The sequence below is a fragment of the Emys orbicularis genome, chromosome 5, assembly GCF_028017835.1.
Source record: "Emys orbicularis isolate rEmyOrb1 chromosome 5, rEmyOrb1.hap1, whole genome shotgun sequence".
NCBI lineage: Eukaryota > Metazoa > Chordata > Testudines > Emydidae > Emys > Emys orbicularis.
The window spans coordinates 126,825,204-126,844,202 of record NC_088687.1 but is presented as its reverse complement, the minus strand read 5'-3'; the positions used below and the strand labels follow the sequence as shown (position 1 = coordinate 126,844,202).

General features: G+C 40.5%; 1 protein-coding gene across 3 annotated transcripts in view; it reads right to left on the bottom strand.

The window, feature by feature from the left end:
* MXD4 (MAX dimerization protein 4) overlaps positions 1 to 15,776 on the bottom strand; it is a 47,892-nt gene extending 32,116 nt beyond the window's left edge. The window contains exons 1-3 of one of the 3 annotated variants that reach the window (XM_065404815.1): positions 15,585 to 15,776; positions 14,937 to 15,103; positions 1,928 to 1,957 (exon numbers count right to left, since the gene is read on the bottom strand). In XM_065404815.1, the coding sequence (XP_065260887.1) occupies positions 1,928 to 1,957; positions 14,937 to 15,055 (149 nt within the window). In that variant the 5' untranslated portion in view covers positions 15,056 to 15,103; positions 15,585 to 15,776. The remainder of the gene's footprint in view (positions 1 to 1,927; positions 1,958 to 14,936; positions 15,104 to 15,584) is intronic. The other 2 variants (XM_065404813.1, XM_065404814.1) reach the window with 2 other exon arrangements.
* Positions 15,777 to 18,999: the final 3,223 nt, after the last annotated feature.

The following is an 18,999-nucleotide window of genomic DNA, read 5'->3' as shown; positions in this document are numbered from 1 at the left end:
CAATATAAATGATTAGGGGGAGGGAACAGCTTTTACATAAAAAGAGATTAACAGGATTGGAACTGTTCATCATAGAAAAAGAGATGACTGAGGGATAAAATCATGAATGGTGTGGAGAAAGTGAATAGGGAAACATTATTTTATCCCTTCACATAACACAAGAACTAGGGGTCACCTGACAAAATTAACAGGCAGTAGGTTTAAAACAAACATAAGGAGGTACTTCTTCACACAACACAGTGTCAACCCATAGGACCTGTTACCATGGAGAGGATGTGAAGGCCAAAAGTATACCTGGGTTCAAAAAAGAGTTAGATAAGTTCATGGAGGATAGGTCCATCAATGACTATTAGCCAAAATGGTCAGGCATGCAATCTCATGTTCTGGGTGTCCCTAAATCTCCAACTGCCAAAAGCATCTGGCATTGGTCACTGTGAGAAGATAGGTTACTGGGCTAGATGGACCACTGATCTGACCCAATATGGTCATTCTTATGTTCTTAATTTTACACATTCATGGTTGCAGGCTGGATTAAGGCTATCTGAAAATTTGGCTTCAACTACAGTTTAACTTTAGGACCTGCAGTATGTAATTACAATTAAATATTGCTAACTAAATGCAATTAGAAGCTATATCTTCAAGTTCCAATGTGAAAATAAGTAAACTGCAGAGAGAAAATGCCACAGTGGCAAGTACTATTAACATGCATGTGAAGAGACGCATTGCAGAACTCAAAGTGAGAAACTGAAATGTGATTATATATTATATAAAAAAAACCACTCCTTTCCTGCACCTGCATGCAGTGCTAATGCCTCCCCCACACTGTGCTGCTTAAATGTGCTCAGAACTAGAGCAGAGGGAGAAATAGGAAACTACATGCTGAGATAATAAAAGAGGAATGGGGGGAAATGGATACTCAGTAAAGATAGATTGGTAGTGACAGAGCAGGGAAGGGTACTAAGAGATTGAACAGAAGATCAAGGACAAGGAGGATGAAAAAACAACAAGGTGAAAGCATGGTGACAGGAACTTTAATAAAGAAATTATGATTAAGTTTCTTCGTCCTATTTTGGGATAGGACAGGAAGAAAATTTCAGCATTACAAATATCACCATTCCCTTTGGAAGCAATAGTAAGAGTCTGTCAACCACCCTTCACACAGTCTGAAGCATGCATCAAATCTGTGTGCATAATTTAATGAGTCATATTTGTCACCTATTCTATATTACCATAGTTTGTTTGCATACATTGTCTTCAGCTCTAGTAACTGCCTTAGGATGCATGGCCTCTTCAGGGGAAAAAAAAAAAAAAAAAAAAAAAGAGTCCAGACCCCCAAATTGTTCACACACATTTTGCATGTGTAGCTGTTACTATAGTTATGAAGAAACTATTTAAAATTCTGGGCCTAAAGGGTTTTGTGAACTTATTTAATTAATAAATAATAGTTTTTCAAAGTGTTGCAGACACTTCCAGCCCTGAACATAATCCTCTGGATGGAACCTGCTGTCTCTGTAAGGAAGCTGAGTTAATGGGAAATTTGTTTGCAATGAGTTTACATAGAGTGGGAGTTGCAAGACTAAATCCTTCCTCTGTGACACACAAGTTTACTTTAAATGTTGTTAAACAGTAAAGTAATTCTGCATTTCATACTCCTCCCCTAGCCCCAAATCCATGCAGCTAAATCATAACTCAATTTCTATTGTATTTATAACTCTTAAGGTTTGCTAGCAAACAACTAGGGAAATCAACTTCTTTAATAACATCATTAATATTAAAGTTATACTTCTATAAGAACAGTATTCATCAGCTATAAGTTTAGATGGTTCATTCAGAACACCATTCTAACACCATATCCCTGTCCATACATGGTCATCCAAACATCTACGATGCTTTTTCTAGATAATTACACTTTCTTTTCATGACTTACCTATGTTTTTCTAGTTCGTTGTGTGATGACCTATTAAAAATAGAAAAAAAATTTTTTTAGAATGATGAGTACTGGATTTTACAATAGCTAAAAATGTCACCTATATGGCTTTCAAAAAAGATGTTAAAAGCCTGCAATTTAAAACATATAATAAACAAAACTAAAGCCTAGACTTCACATGGATTTTAATGCAATATATGTTTTAAATTGGTTGCTTTTAACATAGCTTTTGAAAGTCTTCAAGATGTCAACATCTTTTAGTTGTTTCCCTAGAATATCTAACTACAGCATTTGCATGGGTAAATCTTTTTGCACAGACAGACTACAATTTGTACAGAAAAGTTTATTAAAGGGTCTTCAGGCACTAAGCACAAATCTGCCTCTTAATTTGACCCAAGTGGTAAGAGAAACAAACCACACAACATTTTTAGCCATGGAGAAAAGGAAAAAAAGATCAAAACAAACAAAAAACAGTTGCAAGATCCAACTGGTAAAAAATAAGAACTGTAAGAATGGGAGGGAGGAAATCCCAAAAGAAGAGATTCAAAACTTAGTTTCTGGGAGACTCTGAGGGAAGCAGGGAAAAAAAAAAAAAAAAAAAAGATCGATCACCATTTAACAGCTGCGGTAATTGTGAATATCAGTCTTAATGCAGAAAAGATGCATCTTTTCTTTTACTAAACCTATGTATGGATCAGAAACCTAGAACTTTAAAAAAAATAAAAATAAAAACTTCCAAGAAATTAGGACTATTTTCCTATTGTAGAAAAATTGAACCTACCATTGAAAACTCTGTTAAAAAAAAAACAGATTCAGACAGAAACAATAATTATATTTATACAACTGAAATTAAAAACATTTCTCAGATGAAATTATTGTCACTGTTACAAAACCAGTCATTTCCTGGACCAGTAGTTCTAGTTCTCTCAGAATGGAAACAGATTTTTATTATTCCAGTATGTGAAGATCATGAATATGAAGGCAGCAGCCGCTTTAATGGCGTAACACATTACAGCATCAAGATCCATGCAAGCAGATTTTGTTGAATCAGTTTTCCAACAGTACGTTAGAAACCCAACCAGCTTCTGTGCGCTATGTGCTGACAGAGGTTGCTTTGTTCATGCCTTAGGTGTAAAGAGCACAGTCCATTCTAAGACATGTGTAGTTACCAGGTGCAGCACAGGGCCATCGATCGTTCCCTACAGAAGCATGTAGCTGGCTCTTAAGCAAACCGCCCACATAGATGTTGCAGCATATTTGAAATTTCTTATTGATGTGAACACTGCAACCAATGTACCCATCTGGCTGCACAGGGAAAACAAAGCGAGGATCACGTATAATCACTAGGGCCCTACCAAATTCATGGCCATGAAAAACACGTTACGGACCGTGAAATCTGGTCTCCCCCCATGAAATCTAGTTTTTTGTATGCTTTTACCCTGTACTATACAGATTTCACAGGGGAGACCACTGTTTCTCAAATTGGGGCTACTCACCCAAAAGGGAATTGCAGGGGTGGGGAGTGTTGCAGTATTGCCATCCTTAATCTGCACTGCCTTTAGAGCTGGGTGGTCGGAAAGTGGCGGCTGTTGGCCGGGCACCCAGCTCTGAAGGCGGCGCCCCGCCAGCAGCAGTCCAGAAGTAAGGGTGATAATACCATATCATGCCACCCTTACTTCTGCGCTGCTGCCTTCAGAGCTGAGTGGCCAGAGAGTGGTGGCTGCTGACTGAGGGCCCAGCTCTGCACACAGCAGCGCAGAAGAAAGGGTGGCAATACCATCCCATCCCATCCTTACTTCTGTGCTGCTGCTGACCACGGCTCTGCCTTCAGAGCTGGGCTCCAAGCCATCAGCCGCTGCTTTCCAGCTGCCCAGCTCTGAAGGCAGCGCCGCCGCCAGCAGCAGCGCAGAAGTAAGGGTAGTAATACCACAACTCCCCCTACAATAGCCTTGCGACACCCCCTCCCCCAACTCCTTTTTGGGTCAGGACCCCTACAATTACAACACTGTGAAATTTCAGATTTAAGTAGCTGAAATCATAGATTTTAAAAAATCCTATAACCATGACATTGACCAAAAGGGACTGTGAATTTGGTAGTGTCCCAGTAATCACTGATGATCAGACCCTAAAATGTTTTTTTCCTGGTCCAAGTCTACCCACTATGGCCCTGATCCTGCAAATATTTATGCACTGACTTAAATGGGACTACTCACATAAGGGTCGGAACATGTGTAAACTTTTGAAGGATCAGGGTCTCTGAGCCCAATCCAGGCTTCCGTGGAAACCTCCCCATTGATTTTAGTGAGAGTTGAACAGGTCATGTATGAGTTGGTATCTTGTTTAAAAAACATTTTTTCTTTATATTTTAAATCTTAAACTAAATGCACCATATCATAAATAGAGCAACACAATGGGAATACATATACACATTATTTCCTGCTCAAAATAATCATGTGAAAACCATTTAAACATAATCAGAGCAACAGTGGTAGGCCAAAAATGTGATCTGCCTTTTTATCAGTTTATCACATAAGATTATATAGTTGTGTTACATACACAAACGCCCAAAACAAAGACAGAATTCCTTTATTCTCTAAGCTTGTTCAAGTTCTAGCTGCTGGTTTCTCACTGCAAGCATTTTCGCTGAGTCTGCTTCCTTATCACTGGCAATTAACAGATTTTTCAGTTCCTGCTTTGGGGACTTTTTCATAAAAGACAACCCCCCACCCCACCCCGTGAGCACAATTCTTCCAGGCTTCTTCTGTCAGGATCTTGATCACAAGTCACTCACTGTAACTGATTTTTAACCCTTAAACTCTCCAATATCAAAATTAATTTTTGACATGCATGTGGGTTCTGATCCAATAACCCAATTAACCTGTGGTAATGTGTATCCAAGCATGACTACGCCACTGTAACCGGGGTCCTAGTGGGGAGCCAGCTGTGGTCACTCAATTAGGGTGAACTGCAAAGAATGGGGCAGCCAAACCCCAAAAAGCTGGTGGATATTCCAATATTTAGATATACCCAGCGAGCATAAAACAGCTTCTTTATCACCTTACTGGTTACTCAGAAGTCCAAACAACACAGTTCCCTTAAAGCGATCCAGCCTAAGGCCTCCATCCAGGTACCTAAGTTAAATATGATGATTTCTGAAAATCTTATTGCATCATATAAAAGAAAAGGTTCTACCAATCCCAAAGGATCGAACACATTACCTCCCAGGTTATTGAATATTTCAGATCTTACCCAAATACACGCTTACAGCCAATTCTTATTAACTAAACTAAAATATATTAAAAAACAAAAGAGAGAGTATGGTTAAAAGATCAATATACATACAGACATGAGTTCAATTCATTGAGGTTCAGATTCATAGCATAGATGGTGAGCACTGTAGTTGCAAAGAGTTCTTTCAGAAACAGTTCATAGGTTATAGTCCAATATCCAAATATAATATTCAGGGTGTACCAGCATAACCGAGACCTCAGTCCTGAGACTCAAACTTCCCCTGATGAAGCCTAAGCAGATCTGAGAGAACAGAATCAGGACCCAAGGAACTTTAATACAATTTCATGTCTTTTGACAAATTGGAGTTCAAAAGATAATTAGCATGCCTTTGAAGGAGGTCCATCACTGGTACTTAGCATAAGGCAATTTGCTTGTTTCTCCACCATTCACAGTACATGTCAAAGAGAGATGAATGCCGAGATATAATAATAATAATAATAATTAATGGAGATATCCCATCTCCTAGAACTGGAAGGGACCTTGAAAGGTCATCGAGTCCAGCCCCCTGCCTTCACTAGCAGGACCAAGTACTGATTTTGCCCCATATCCCCAAGTGGCCCCCTCAAGGATTGAACTCACAATCCTGGATTTAGCAGGCCAATGCTCAAACCACTGAGCTATCCCTCCTTACAATTCATTTACATGCTAGGATGTTCTTTTGCCCTCTGAATTATCAGAATACAGCATAGACAGGGACTGTTGATTACATTGTGGACCCTACATATGTAAATACACAAAAACACAAACATTATTTCTCCACATATCTTTTGAGAGTTATTTATTTTGCAGGATGTTTAACCCTTTCTAGCCATGCATCACACCCCCAACGTGAGACTGGGGTGGAAGGGAGCAAATAGAGCTTCTGGATACACCTTAAAGACCTGTAGCACCCCCTGGCTTGAAGTAGTAATAACAACCAAATACCTGGTTTCTACTTTCAGCACCCCTACTATAAAAATTGTTATAGCACCCCTGCTAGTGGTTTAGGCATTGAAGAAATCTGAGATCTGACACACAACCTGCCAGTTTCCCAGCTGTAAAATGGGAGTTATTAATAGTTCTATAATACCTACCTCCCCACACAATGAGGGCTCATCAGGAAAGGTTGTACAGTTCTTTGAGAGGATAAAGCTCTCTATAAGTAATTACTATTTTTCACTCCTTCAGTTCTGTGAAGCACAGAGCACTGCCCCAGGGAGAACCAATATTTCTGCCACCCCTCATCCTGTGTCCTCTGCTTTCCACAGATCCCAGAGGGCAGACGGGAAGAAATCTAAGGGCAGATTTACACACATACTTTCACCAAAATAACTACAGTGATTTTAATCCGTATCTTTTGTTATTTCAGCACAAAACTGTGTGTGGACCAGCCATAAGCAGAGGAGGAATAGACAGGACTGGGTAGGGGAATGTTTGCCACAAACATTTCCTAAGGAGAAAGAAGAGAGTTCAGATACACAGAAACTCTGGCTACTTTGTGCCACTAGCTGCAAAGCAGCTGTTGCAAATAGTAATGGCTACTATCTAGTTTCAGAGTAGCAGCCGTGTTAGTCTGTATCAGCAAAAATAACAGGAGTACTTGTGGCACCTTAGAGACTAACAAATTTATTAGAGCATAAGCTTTCGTGGGCTACAACCCACTTCTTCGGATGCATGTAGAGTGAAACATATATTGAGGAGATATATATACACACATACAGAGAGCATGAACAGGTGGGAGTTGTCTTACCAAGTCTGAGAGGCCAGTTAAGTAAGAGAGGAGGGGGGGGAAAAAAACAAAACAAAACAAAAAAAAAAACTTTTGAAGTGATAATCAAGATAGCCCAGTACAGACAGTTTGATAAGAAGCAAGTGTGAGAATACTTACAAGGGGAGATAGATTCAATGTTTGTAATGGCTCAGCCATTCCCAATCCCTATTTAGCCCTGAGTTGATTGTGTCTAGTTTGCATATCAATTCCAGCTCAGCAGTCTCTCGTTGGAGTCTGTTTTTGAAGTTTTTCTGTTTTAAGATAGCCACCCGCAGGTCTGTCAAAGAATGGCCAGACAGGTTAAAGTGTTCTCCCACTGGTTTTTGAGTATTATGGTTCCTGATGTCAGATTTGTGTCCATTAATTCTTTTGCGTAGAGACTGTCCGGTTTGGCCAATGTACATGGCAGAGGGGCATTGCTGGCACATGATGGCATATATCACATTGGTAGATGTGCAGGTGAACGAGCCCCTGATGGTATAGCTGATGTGATTAGGCCCTATGATGGTGTCACTTGAATAGATATGTGGACAGAGTTGGCATCGGGCTTTGTTACAAGGATAGGTTCCTGGGTCAGTGTTTTTGTTCAGTGATGTGTGGTTGCTGGTGAGTATTTGCTTTAGGTTGGGGGGTTGTCTGTAAGCGAGGACAGGTCTGTCTCCCAAGATCTGTGAGAGTAAAGGATCATCTTTCAGGATAGGTTGTAGATCTCTGATGATGCGCTGGAGAGGTTTTAGTTGGGGGCTGAAGGTGACAGCTAGTGGTGTTCTGTTATTTTCTTTGTTGGCCCTGTCTTGTAGGAGGTGACTTCTGGGTACTCGTCTGGCTCTGTCTATCTCCCCTTGTAAGTATTCTCACACTTGCTTCTTATCAAACTGTCTGTACTGGGCTATCTTGATTATCACTTCAAAAGTTTTTTTTTTTTTTTTTTTTCCCCCCCTCCTCTTACTTAATTGGCCTCTCAGACTTGGTAAGACAACTCCCACCTGTTCATGCTCTCTGTATGTGTGTATATATATCTCCTCAATATATGTTTCACTCTATATGCATCCGAAGAAGTGGGTTGTAGCCCACGAAAGCTTATGCTCTAATAAATTTGTTAGTCTCTCAGGTGCCACAAGTACTCCTGTTATTTCTTAATAGTGAAGACAAAAGCTCTTTCCCCTCCACATCTTTATTCCCTTTTTTTTTTTTTTTTTTTTTTTAAAGTACCCCTAGGAAGTTCTCTTTCAGATATCATGTTAGTGCAATTAAGACTACATCTTAAAATGCTCAGATGTAAAGAAATATCAAAATTAAGGTTAAAAGGCTAGGGCTCTGCCTACCAGCTGATGCTGGCTGTGCAGGTGGTGAGCTGAGACCTCTGCACAATGTTCTGTAGTTTGACTGCTTGCCCGTTAACTCATCTTCCTCTCCCCTTGCCCCACCCATCTGTCTCATCTTCCTCTTCGGTCAAGTCATAACCTAGTCTGTGCGCTCCAGGCACTACTACAGTTCAAACACTGGGAGCCATAGATAAGCTACGGGCTGCCACCATTATTTTAAGCCCCATGTCTATTAGAGCAGCATCGTAGAAAGTGTGCTTAAAATGATGGTGAGTGACACCTAGCGATACTGGTGTATTGTCAGCACTGAAAATACAGTATATTAGAAATATTAGCCCAGGCCAAAACACAAGAACAAAGAGAGTGGTAAGTTCCACAGGATGCTACATACATATATCCACATTGGAGGAAAAACACATAAATAAATGTGACAATGTATTATTTAAGAAACAGCATGTGATCATCTAATAAGAGTCTGCAATGTAATAGACATGCATGGGGCAGAGATAAGGTTGCATTTTCAACTTGAAGGTCTCAATGGGCTTTACTAGAGCTCGGTGCCAGCACACCAATCTGCAGCTGGGCTGTATGTTGCAGGATCAGGGCCTAACTTTGGAATTACCTGAATTTGAGTGGTTAGATTACAACCTCGCTCAGTTCTGCATTCATTTATTTGAAACCCCTCCCCTTTTCTTTAACTGACCACATAGTATCTCTTAAAAATGTTTCTCTTTTAGTTCGGCCTCAAAGCAGAATTTTGCCAGTATTATGGATGCGGCCTGGGATTCTGCAAATAGATACATTGGTGCAGACCCTTATGCAGAGCCTTGACTCTAGTGAGGTTCAAGAGTTTGTATGATAAACCTGTGTGTAAGAGCGAGGCCTGACATTGCTTCTGATTTGGTGACTTTAAAAAAAACAAAACAAAAAAAAAAAACACACACACACACATAAAGACTGCTACTGTCATACATACTATAGTTCCTCATTGGTGATAAAATATATCTTGTAAGTTGATCTATTAGTGTAACACTAGAAATAATTTTTTTAATGCATTCTCTAAGATAGATCTTTTTCCTTCACACCTATTTTTCCTAGGGGAAAAATAACAAGAAGGATACACTGAATTCAGAGAGTGCAAAAGAGACGGTTGTGTTTCCACAGTCTGGATTTTATGGTATTTTATTCTCAGCCTTTCATTTAAAAAATGAAGGAAAATAGTTCCTAATCCCTAAGCTGCTTCCTCTGCGTGTAGAGGTCCATCTGCATTGGAGCTGGGCAAATAACTGAATCGTCAGTTTCTGACAATTCAGGTGGGAGGGCAGGAAATCAAAACAAGCTCTCAGTTCAGGTTGAACGGAATCCAAAATTTTTCAGAATTTTCAGTGAATCAAAAAAGTTAGAAAAATTTTGTTTTGGGTTGAACTAAATGTTTTGGGTATTTTTAATAAAAGGAAAGGAAATGAAGGGCTAGATTCACAGTCAGAGGAGAGGGAAGTGGTGCTCTTCTGATAATCTTTAGCCCAGTGGTTAGAGCACCACCCTGGAATGTGGGAAACTCATGTTCAAATCCCTGCTCTGCCTGATTTGGAGTACGGACTTGAAACGGGTCTTCCCCATCCCAGATGAGTGCCCTACCACACAGGCTATTCTGGGGTGGGTCTCTCAGCCTCTCCTGCTGAAGCTGTGACACTTTATATGAAATACTTTAATAGTCTTTGGGCCAGAATGACTTGATAGCCCAGTGGTTAGGATTCAAGTCCCTGCGCCAGAGTGGAGATTCACATCCCAGGTGAGTGCCCTAAGCATCGGGCTAATGGTTATAAGAGGGGAACATTTACTGGTTTTGGTGTGTGAATCTAGCCTGGAAAAAAAATCAAAATGAGACATTTCAGAAATGTCAAAATGGTTCCTTTTGACATTTCTGGAGTTTTTTCTTTTTTCCACTGCAACCGAAACAATTCACCAAAGTCAACACGAATTCACAAAATGTTTCAGTTGACCCAAATCTGCATTTTTTGGCTAAGAAAGTTTTGGCTGAACAATTTCACACACCTCTAGTCTGCAAAGAGCAGCTTGCCAGATAGGGGCCAGAGACTGGTTTGCAGTGACAGACGTGCAATGTTAACGAAAGAATGGAGACATTAAACAATGTTTTCATTTGAAACATCATCCCGTTTGGACCCACCACCTTCTTTGGTACATGTATCCCTTCCCCAGGGCAAAGTACATTGTGCACAACTCTATTTATTGGCATAAAAACATTATCAAATATTGATTAGTTTCAACAGATGCAGATGGGATATTTATAAACCTAAGTTTTGCTTTCATTTTCCCTCCTTTTTATCAGCTCCTAAATTAACAGGCCAAGCAGGCTACTTCACAGACTTCCATTTCCTGCTCTGCCAGTAAATTTAACTGTGACCCAATAGACAGGCATTGAGCACTAAGATTTTACTCTGCGTATTAATTTACTTCTGATCTTTTCATGGGCACAGAACACAGATTGGGCCTGATTGTCTGCTGCTTTGTGCAGTCTTTTACACTCGTGTAAAGGTACAATGGGCATTTTACACCCACTATTCACGGTGATAAGAGACTGCATAAAGTACAAGGCAATGGAGAATCAGGCCTGTCTAGTTGTTACATGTACTGGCAGTGTGATGTGGGTCACTGTCCACAAGGGGGTCAGTTCAGGCTACCGGCTTTGCCCCTTATATAAACACTAAAATGTATAGGCTTATCTCTCTAAAGTCGGCATCACAAACAGGAAACAAAACAAGAAAGCTCCAATTATCTGAAAGCTACAGTGAATTCCTATTAACAAATAACTTTCTGCAATCAAGTAATCTTCTGAACTTCATTGACTTTCTGCTTCTGTGAAATATTCCCTCTGAACAAATTGCAGACATTTCATTACACCCATTGTACTCGATGGAAAGACATTTGAAAGTTTAACATTACAACCTCCAAGACACAACTCTACCGAATCGGATTTTTTTTCTAGCCTGATTTTATTCTAACTGCATATTAGCAAGATTTTTTACGAGCTCCACTGTATTGCTTTTAGGAACTAGTGTTATTATTCTATCAAGAGGAGACATTTGGTGCACTGCAACCAAATACTGTCTAGTTATCACCATTACAAGAAGGGCTGACCTGGGTTTACCTTCCCTCCCCTGGAAAATCAATTACAAACGTGTGCCTTTCTCAAATCATCCATTCAGAATGGAAAACAAAAATCCAATTTCATCTACTAGGGGATTTTCGTCATAATCATCTGCGGAGAACACTTCCAAATCTCAGGAGAGAACGCTATATAAACAAAGAAGTTTTACATAAAAAAACCCTTTCAAATCTGTTTTGTGTAAAGTGGGAATACATACATACATATATATACACACACACATATATATGACTCAAGGGCAAGAAACTGCACATCATAAAAGGAAATTTATAAATCAATTCATCATAAAAACATTTAATATATATTATACAAAGATAGGGCAAAAATGGCATCAAGCAGCATTTTCTACCACCTTCACAGTAACATGAAAATGTTTTCTCTATCAACATAAAATTAAAAATTGCCAAGTAATATTTAAACAAACACATCAGCAAACAAAAAATGTAAAAATTATGAACTCTTTCAATGGACTGTCTAATTATAGCCTTCTGGTAATGGCCACAGCTACGGCTGAAGAAACACTTTCCCCCATATGCACGTGTGTCCCCAGTTGCCTGTAACTTTTTTGGGGTGTAGGGAGAGGAAATTTTTCATACTTGTTCTCAGTCCAAAGACTAATTTTTTTTTTTAAGTTTGGTACAATTGTGTGCCCCATTTTTGAGTTATCCATGCACGAAATAGATGCTTTTCAGGCTTTAAAAACAATTCTTTGTGTGCTTTTATTTGTGCTCAAATGACACATGCAAAGGTTAGTTTTCCAACCTGCCGAGACTGCTGGAAGAAACAGGATTTAGAAATAACCAAGTTACTGAAAAATAACGTTCTGCAATTTTGCACTATGCAATTCCCTCTCCCCCCCCTTCCGCTCGCCCCTAGGATCCTCCGAACTCTGGCCAGTTGTCTACCCCTCTTAATCCCTCAATTGCTTATAAAGATTTGATTGCATGATCAAATTGAACATTACATTCACATTCTATGCACTCTGAGGCTGTGATCCAACATCCAAATAACCATTCAATTAGCTCCCAATCAGGGGTGCTGCAACAATTTTTTATAGTGGGAGTGCTGCGAGTCATTGAACCAAACTATAAAGCCGGCATATAATGGAATCCACTTCAATCCAGGGGGTGCGGCAGACCCCCAGCACTCCTAGTTCCAGCACCTGTGCTCCCAATACAAATAAGAGCAGCGGTGCGATTTGAATTTGGGATCATAAGCTCATAGGTTGAGATGCCTGTTTTTAACCTGTTACTTAAATTTGAAACAAAACTGCATGTTGTAGGCAAGCACAATGCAGGACTGCCCACACGGCTCTGCCTATGTGCCTTATCACAACATCCTGCTACTTCCAGCCAGAAGTCTATGTTATAGAGAGATTATCAGGTATGCCCAGCGGCAGGTTGTTGTTGTTGTTTTCCTTAGGAGGTGGACAAATATCCATGGTGAACTAAACATGAAAACTGAATTTGTGGCCCTACTTCTCCAGAGGTGTTGCCCTACCCAGGTACGAATGAGCCCTTGCTTGTCTAAAAACAATAAAGCTGGCAGGAAAATAATAAAAAGATCATTATGCATTTTTTAAAAACCATTTTTGTGTGCGTGACAAGAATCAGAGTGAGGGAAAAAATTATGAGAAATATCTGACAGACAGTGGTATTGCGTGCTCTGGCTTTGATAAATAATGCTACCAAACCTATAACAAAAAAATCTTTCAATTCTGCTGAAATAGATAGATTTACGTATTTTCTGCTAAAAATTCCTAAAAGCAGCTTACAGTTCAAACAAATGACTGTTTTGCTGTGGACAGCGAGAAACCCAAGAAAGGAAATGATGGAATAATGCTTCCATAAGTAATACAGATTTCTGTCTCTTGCATACAAGAAACAAGGATCAGAACAAGTCCATGAACTCTAGAACTAGAAACCCTAAGAATTCTGTTTAAATTAACTGCCTTTGTACAATATGGTTACTTTATGGAAAAATTTACAGAGATAAATGATTTACAGAGATGAAAAGTGTCTCCAAATCTAGGTACCCCTGTGATTCCTTCTCACTCCCCTTTAAAATGAACTGATCTTTATCTTTGTACACCAATTTAACTATTACCCCCTCCTCCCGGATTTATATCCCCAGAAGTATCAGCACTGTTTGGAGTAAGGGATGGGGAGGGAAGGATTTACACCCTCTATTCCCTCAGTTGTGTTCAAGCACATTGCTCTGCAGTGGTTACTGCAAGCATAGCTCATTGTGATCTTGTATGTTTCTAAGGGAGATGCTTGATTTTTGTTTAGTTAATATTTTCAAAATTTAATATCCATGACTGGGCTGTTTTCTGCTTTCCCATTTCGCCAGTGTAAATCCAGAGTAATCCCGTTGACTGCACTGGGGTTGTGCAGGAATTACGCTGGAGTAACTGAGATCAAAGAACTGGCCCGATCAGACTAACTTTCCTCATTTGGAAAATAAGTCATGGGCAAGTTTTGTTCATTTTAGGCTATTCTGCAGGGCTCATCATAAACAATTTTTTTAAAGGAGTCATTTTGTAAAGAGCAGAGCACCCATGTTTTGGAGAAGGAGGGAACCATCTGGGCATATTTGTGTCTGTGTGTATGTGTAAGAGCATAACGTGCAAGAAAAGAAGGAATTCCTACGTAAAGAGGAGACGCTGTCTCTTTAAGACAGCCTTCTGCACGTAGACAGTGCACTCTGAGCACTGCCTGGTCAGCCAAACCAAGCTGCAGGGAGGCTGCGCAGAAAACCTTGAGCTAAGGGTGATCATAGAACAAGTACTGGCTGCAAGAAAAAACAAAAACAAACAAACAAAAGGCAGCTGATAATAATAATAATGTAACCATGCATTGTAATTCACTGCATGCAGAGGGACTCGCTGGTGCAGGCGATGCACAGACCAGAGCAAAGGTGCAGCAGACCCTCCGGAAAGGTCAAGTTCACTCGAAACACTTTAAAATACATACATAAATCCAAGTTCTATATGAGATACATTTTCCCTCCTTTCCCCATCTCCCCCACCCTCCGCCCATGGAGATCCCGGCGTTACACTGCAACTGGGGGCTGCATTTGATCTCGCAGCAATAAAGAGATTGTAAATAAGGACTGGGAGGGAATTAGTGTCATGCAAGGGAAGTCAGGATTTTGATGATTATTTTAAAAATACATAGGAAATCAAAGCGCCCACACCCATTAACAAACCAGGGGAAGAAGCGTGAGTGCAGATGGTTTAGAAAGGCAGTGAGTGCTAAGGCGATGGTGTACGCGTGGCAGTGTTTATATGAGAGATCAAAACAGAGCCAAGCCCATACAGGGGAAAAATGGCGACTACTGGGAACTAAGACACGGGATTAGTTATTATTTTTATACATCTATGCGCTGCACATAAAGCTAGACATATAGGAAAAGTTGCCAATTCACTGTGGAAAAAGACGGTACATCCATTACCTGTTATTCTGGGATTTTCTGGCCAGCGTGCCTGCCTTTGTTTTCTTTCTGGAATAGTCACTATCGAAGGGTAACACTGATGCATAGCCATGTTCTGCTTCTAGGGACAAAGTCAGCATTAGTGGCAATATATTTTTCCATGCATTTTTTCCTCCTTTGCAGGAACGCTAGGGTAAAAAACAAAAAATTTGGTTGATTTGTTTGGATTTTATTCCGGAATTTTTAAAAGAAAGACAACAAAAAGTGCCAAGATAGGAGGAACATCCGAGTAAATAGTAAAAAAAAAAAAAAAAAAAAAAAAAATTGGCTGGATCATGCACGTCTTGAAACATTGTGACAAGGGGAAAAGGAAAACGGCAATACAATTACAAACGGCAACATGCACAACAATGTAACCTATACTGAATGCTGCAACATACGTACAATCCAAACAGACTCGAGTCAGGGCTCGTTTGTTTAAAGATTTTGCAAGAAAATAGCATTTGTTCCCCCGCCCCCTCTGCAATGCATCTGACAAAAACATGTTTAAATCCCATGGCACCTTTGCAGGTGAAGGAGATATGGACTCAGAGAAAAGGGCGTCCGAATACCCACGCAACAAAGAGAGTGAAATGTTTAGAAGTGCCTGCTAGTCATTTCTCTGAATACCTCTGTCTCTTCTTTCCAAATACTCAGCTGCTTCCAGAAGAATTAACAGAGAGTTCAGCTCCATTTTTATGTGTGCTCTTTGAGTTACCCCCAAACTCTGTGTCTGCCTTTTAAACAGCTGAGGAAGGCAATGAGCATTAAAACTGCACTGAGTTCACAGGCTGGGGACTTCCAAGTCCCCTATATAAACCACCTCTCTCAACCTACATTTGACACACAGGCGACAGGCGACTGGCATAGCCAATCATGGACAGCATTTCTAGGCGGAGGCGGGATTAAGTCTTAAAGTAGAGCCAATCAGAGCAGACAAGCGCCCTCTGGTTAGGAGACAGAATGTTGACAGATCTGAATCTTCTCCCTGATAGGTCAGCCACTACAGTAACAATTTAGAAGCCGAAGCTTAGCAACAGCACGTGGTGGCCCAGCCCCCAGCCTCACTGAGTGGCCGGCTGTATGCATTTTAAGCAGTCAGCAGCTGCTGATTGGAGATGAGGAGGCTATGCAAATAAGCAGGAGTAAACTAGCCAATAGTTTTGGAGAGGTGTGTCTTGTCGCAAGCAAGTGAAGGGGGCGGGGCTCAGGCAAGTGAAGGAGGAGGGGCCCATCCACCCATGGTGCTGGTGGAATTATTGTGTTGCTGTGAGGAAGAGAAGTCTGGGCTGCAACTCAGTTAGGGACTGGGGATAAATGCTAAGGTGTTAGAATAGCAGTCCTACGGTCCTTTCTCTCCTTCCCTAGCTGCAGTCATATGCATGAGATATGAAACTGCTAAATAAAACAAATGCATCCACCATCCAGGGATTGTTTTATAGAGAGTGCCTTGCATGACAAAGAATGGTAAAGTACCTCAACTATATAGTATAGATGTATAGCACCACCAAAAGCAGCCACCTCTGGGTGGTAGGGCTGCAGCAAGTAAGGCAAATACATTCGGCAAAGGAAATTTTGCTTTTAAGATACCAGGGTAAACTTCCTGCTCTTACAACAAAGGGCCATGGGATCTTGAAGCCAAAAATGTTCCAATTTTGGTGCTTTGATTTTTGGGTGACCAACTTGAAATATTTTGGACTTGATTTTCTGAGGGGCTGGGTTCTCACAACTTAGGATGACTAGATGTCCTGATATTATTGGGACTATCCCCATATTAGGGGATTTGTCTTATATGGGACCTTATTAACCCCCCCCACACACACACACATTTCGCTCTTCCCCCCCCCCCCCCCCCAGCATAGGACACTATTACCCTCTCTCCTGACCTAATTTTTCATACTTGCTATCTGGTCACCCTATCACAACTCCAGCTGAAAATAATGGGAGCTGTGGGGTTTTAGCACCTCTGAAAAATCAGGCATAAGCTATCTTAAAGTTTAGAACCCAAAATGAGTGACCTCTGAATATATTGGCTTTAAGTGTTCTCACAGAGAACACACAAACAGTTTTTAAAGTCTTGCCCCAAAGACCCACACAGTCACTCTGCCCCAGAAAGATCTGAACCAGACCTGATGGGATGTGGATTTATGAGTCCAGGGAGTTCCAATTTCAAACATGACAGCCTTTTAATGCACCTATATGTGAAAACTGGGCCCACTGTTTTTCAGAGCTGATGCTTATTCCACTAAATCAAACAGGCTTTGTTTTGTTGGTTATGCTTTGTCCAAACTCTTCAGGTAATAAACTATTTTTATAGCATCTTTCATCCCAATGGGCTTTACAGATTTAATAACAGATGCAGCAGTAAATAATAATTGATATAAATATAATAAGCAAATATATTTTCAGAATTCTGTTTTACAGTTATATACAATACACATATTTGTAGCCATCCCCTGACTGGACGGCTGTTGCTGTCATAGGGGTGTTGCTAAAAGGAAAGTAAAAACACATCCTGCAGCAAGCAAAAGCAGAGCACTAGCAACAGCACATGCGGAAGTTTTAGGCTGTGCTTGTAGCATTTTGTACATACCTAGTTTACCAAAAAAGAAACCAATATTGTGGCGCTGTTTACGGGAAAACATGACTTTGCAATTCATTTACGCAACTGATGCTCCATCCTGCTTCTGCTTAGGATGATAGAAGGTATTGCACTGTGTGGTTTAGGCATGTATGTATGTTTTATGCGTTGCAACCAGATGGGCCTCCTGTATGTAGGGCAGCAGGAGGCAAATGCCCTCAACTCCTTTACTTGCTCTCTGCCATCTCCCTGTAAAGGCTAGGATGGGTCAGGAGATTTTAACAGATTTTCTTTTCCAGGCTGACTACAACAGTATTCTCCCTCTCTCCCCCCAATCCTTTGAGGAAGATAGGAATTGCAGAACTTGACCAGTGATCCAGTTTGTGCAGTATTCTGTCTCTGACAGTGGCCAGTACCAGCTGCTTCAGAGGAAGGTGCAAGAAACCCCGCAGAAGGCAGTTGGAGAATAGCCTGCCCATATGGAAAATTTCTTCCTAAGCCAAGAGCATTTTAGGATGCACAGAAAAACATAGATAATTTTGGTTTGAGATCTAAATATTGCAGCAATTTTTTTCAGTCTAGTTCTTTATTGAAGGAATTAAGGAATATGCATCTGAAAAGTAACCTGCCATGGATAGACTAGGGCACAGTTACCTACTGTTTCTGTCCATTTTTGGATCTGAAAATGATATCTCACTAGAATTGTTACCTGTTACTTAACACGAAGGAGCACAAGGTGGAAAAATGCTTCATTAATAAACATTTAATTAGTGGAACTTTCTTTTCCTTATCTTCAGGTGGGCCCAGATCCTGCACTGAGAACCCTGTAGGCACAGCCTTGTGCTGAAGGGTACCCTGGGACAGGTGTTGGCTCATGCAGAATCTCATATGTTAGTGGGACTCCATATAGGGAAATGGCTCTGTCCAGAGACCCTTTGATGTCATTTAGGCTCTACTCTGGTGCAGAGGTCTGCCTGCATAGCTCTCAGTGCAGAATTGGGGCCATAAACAAATATACTATGTATCATTTCCCCTCACTTCCAGTTTACCTTCAGCTAGAGCCCTAGTGATACCTACATTTCAAGATTTTACTATTGTATTGTACATCTCCTGCTAACCATCAGTGAGATAGACCAGGAAGAATTTAAAATTGTGTGCAGAAATATCATATGTAAAAAAACCCAACAAGTTCTCACAGTAGATAATATGTCAACAAGATGAATTGGAATGAAAGAGATAATGCACCTGGCTGTCTAGGATCTGTATAAAGACTATATTTTGCAAAATGTGACTCCATACAGTAACCAGAGGCTAAAAAAATTGCAGTGCTGCACAAATATGCACTGACATTTAAAAAAAGACCAAAACATGCACAGCTCAAAATCTTCTCTAACTTGAATTAGAAAAACACCTAAAGGCCACCAGGAATGTAGTCACAGCTATCTGCCAACGCTCTGCATGCCA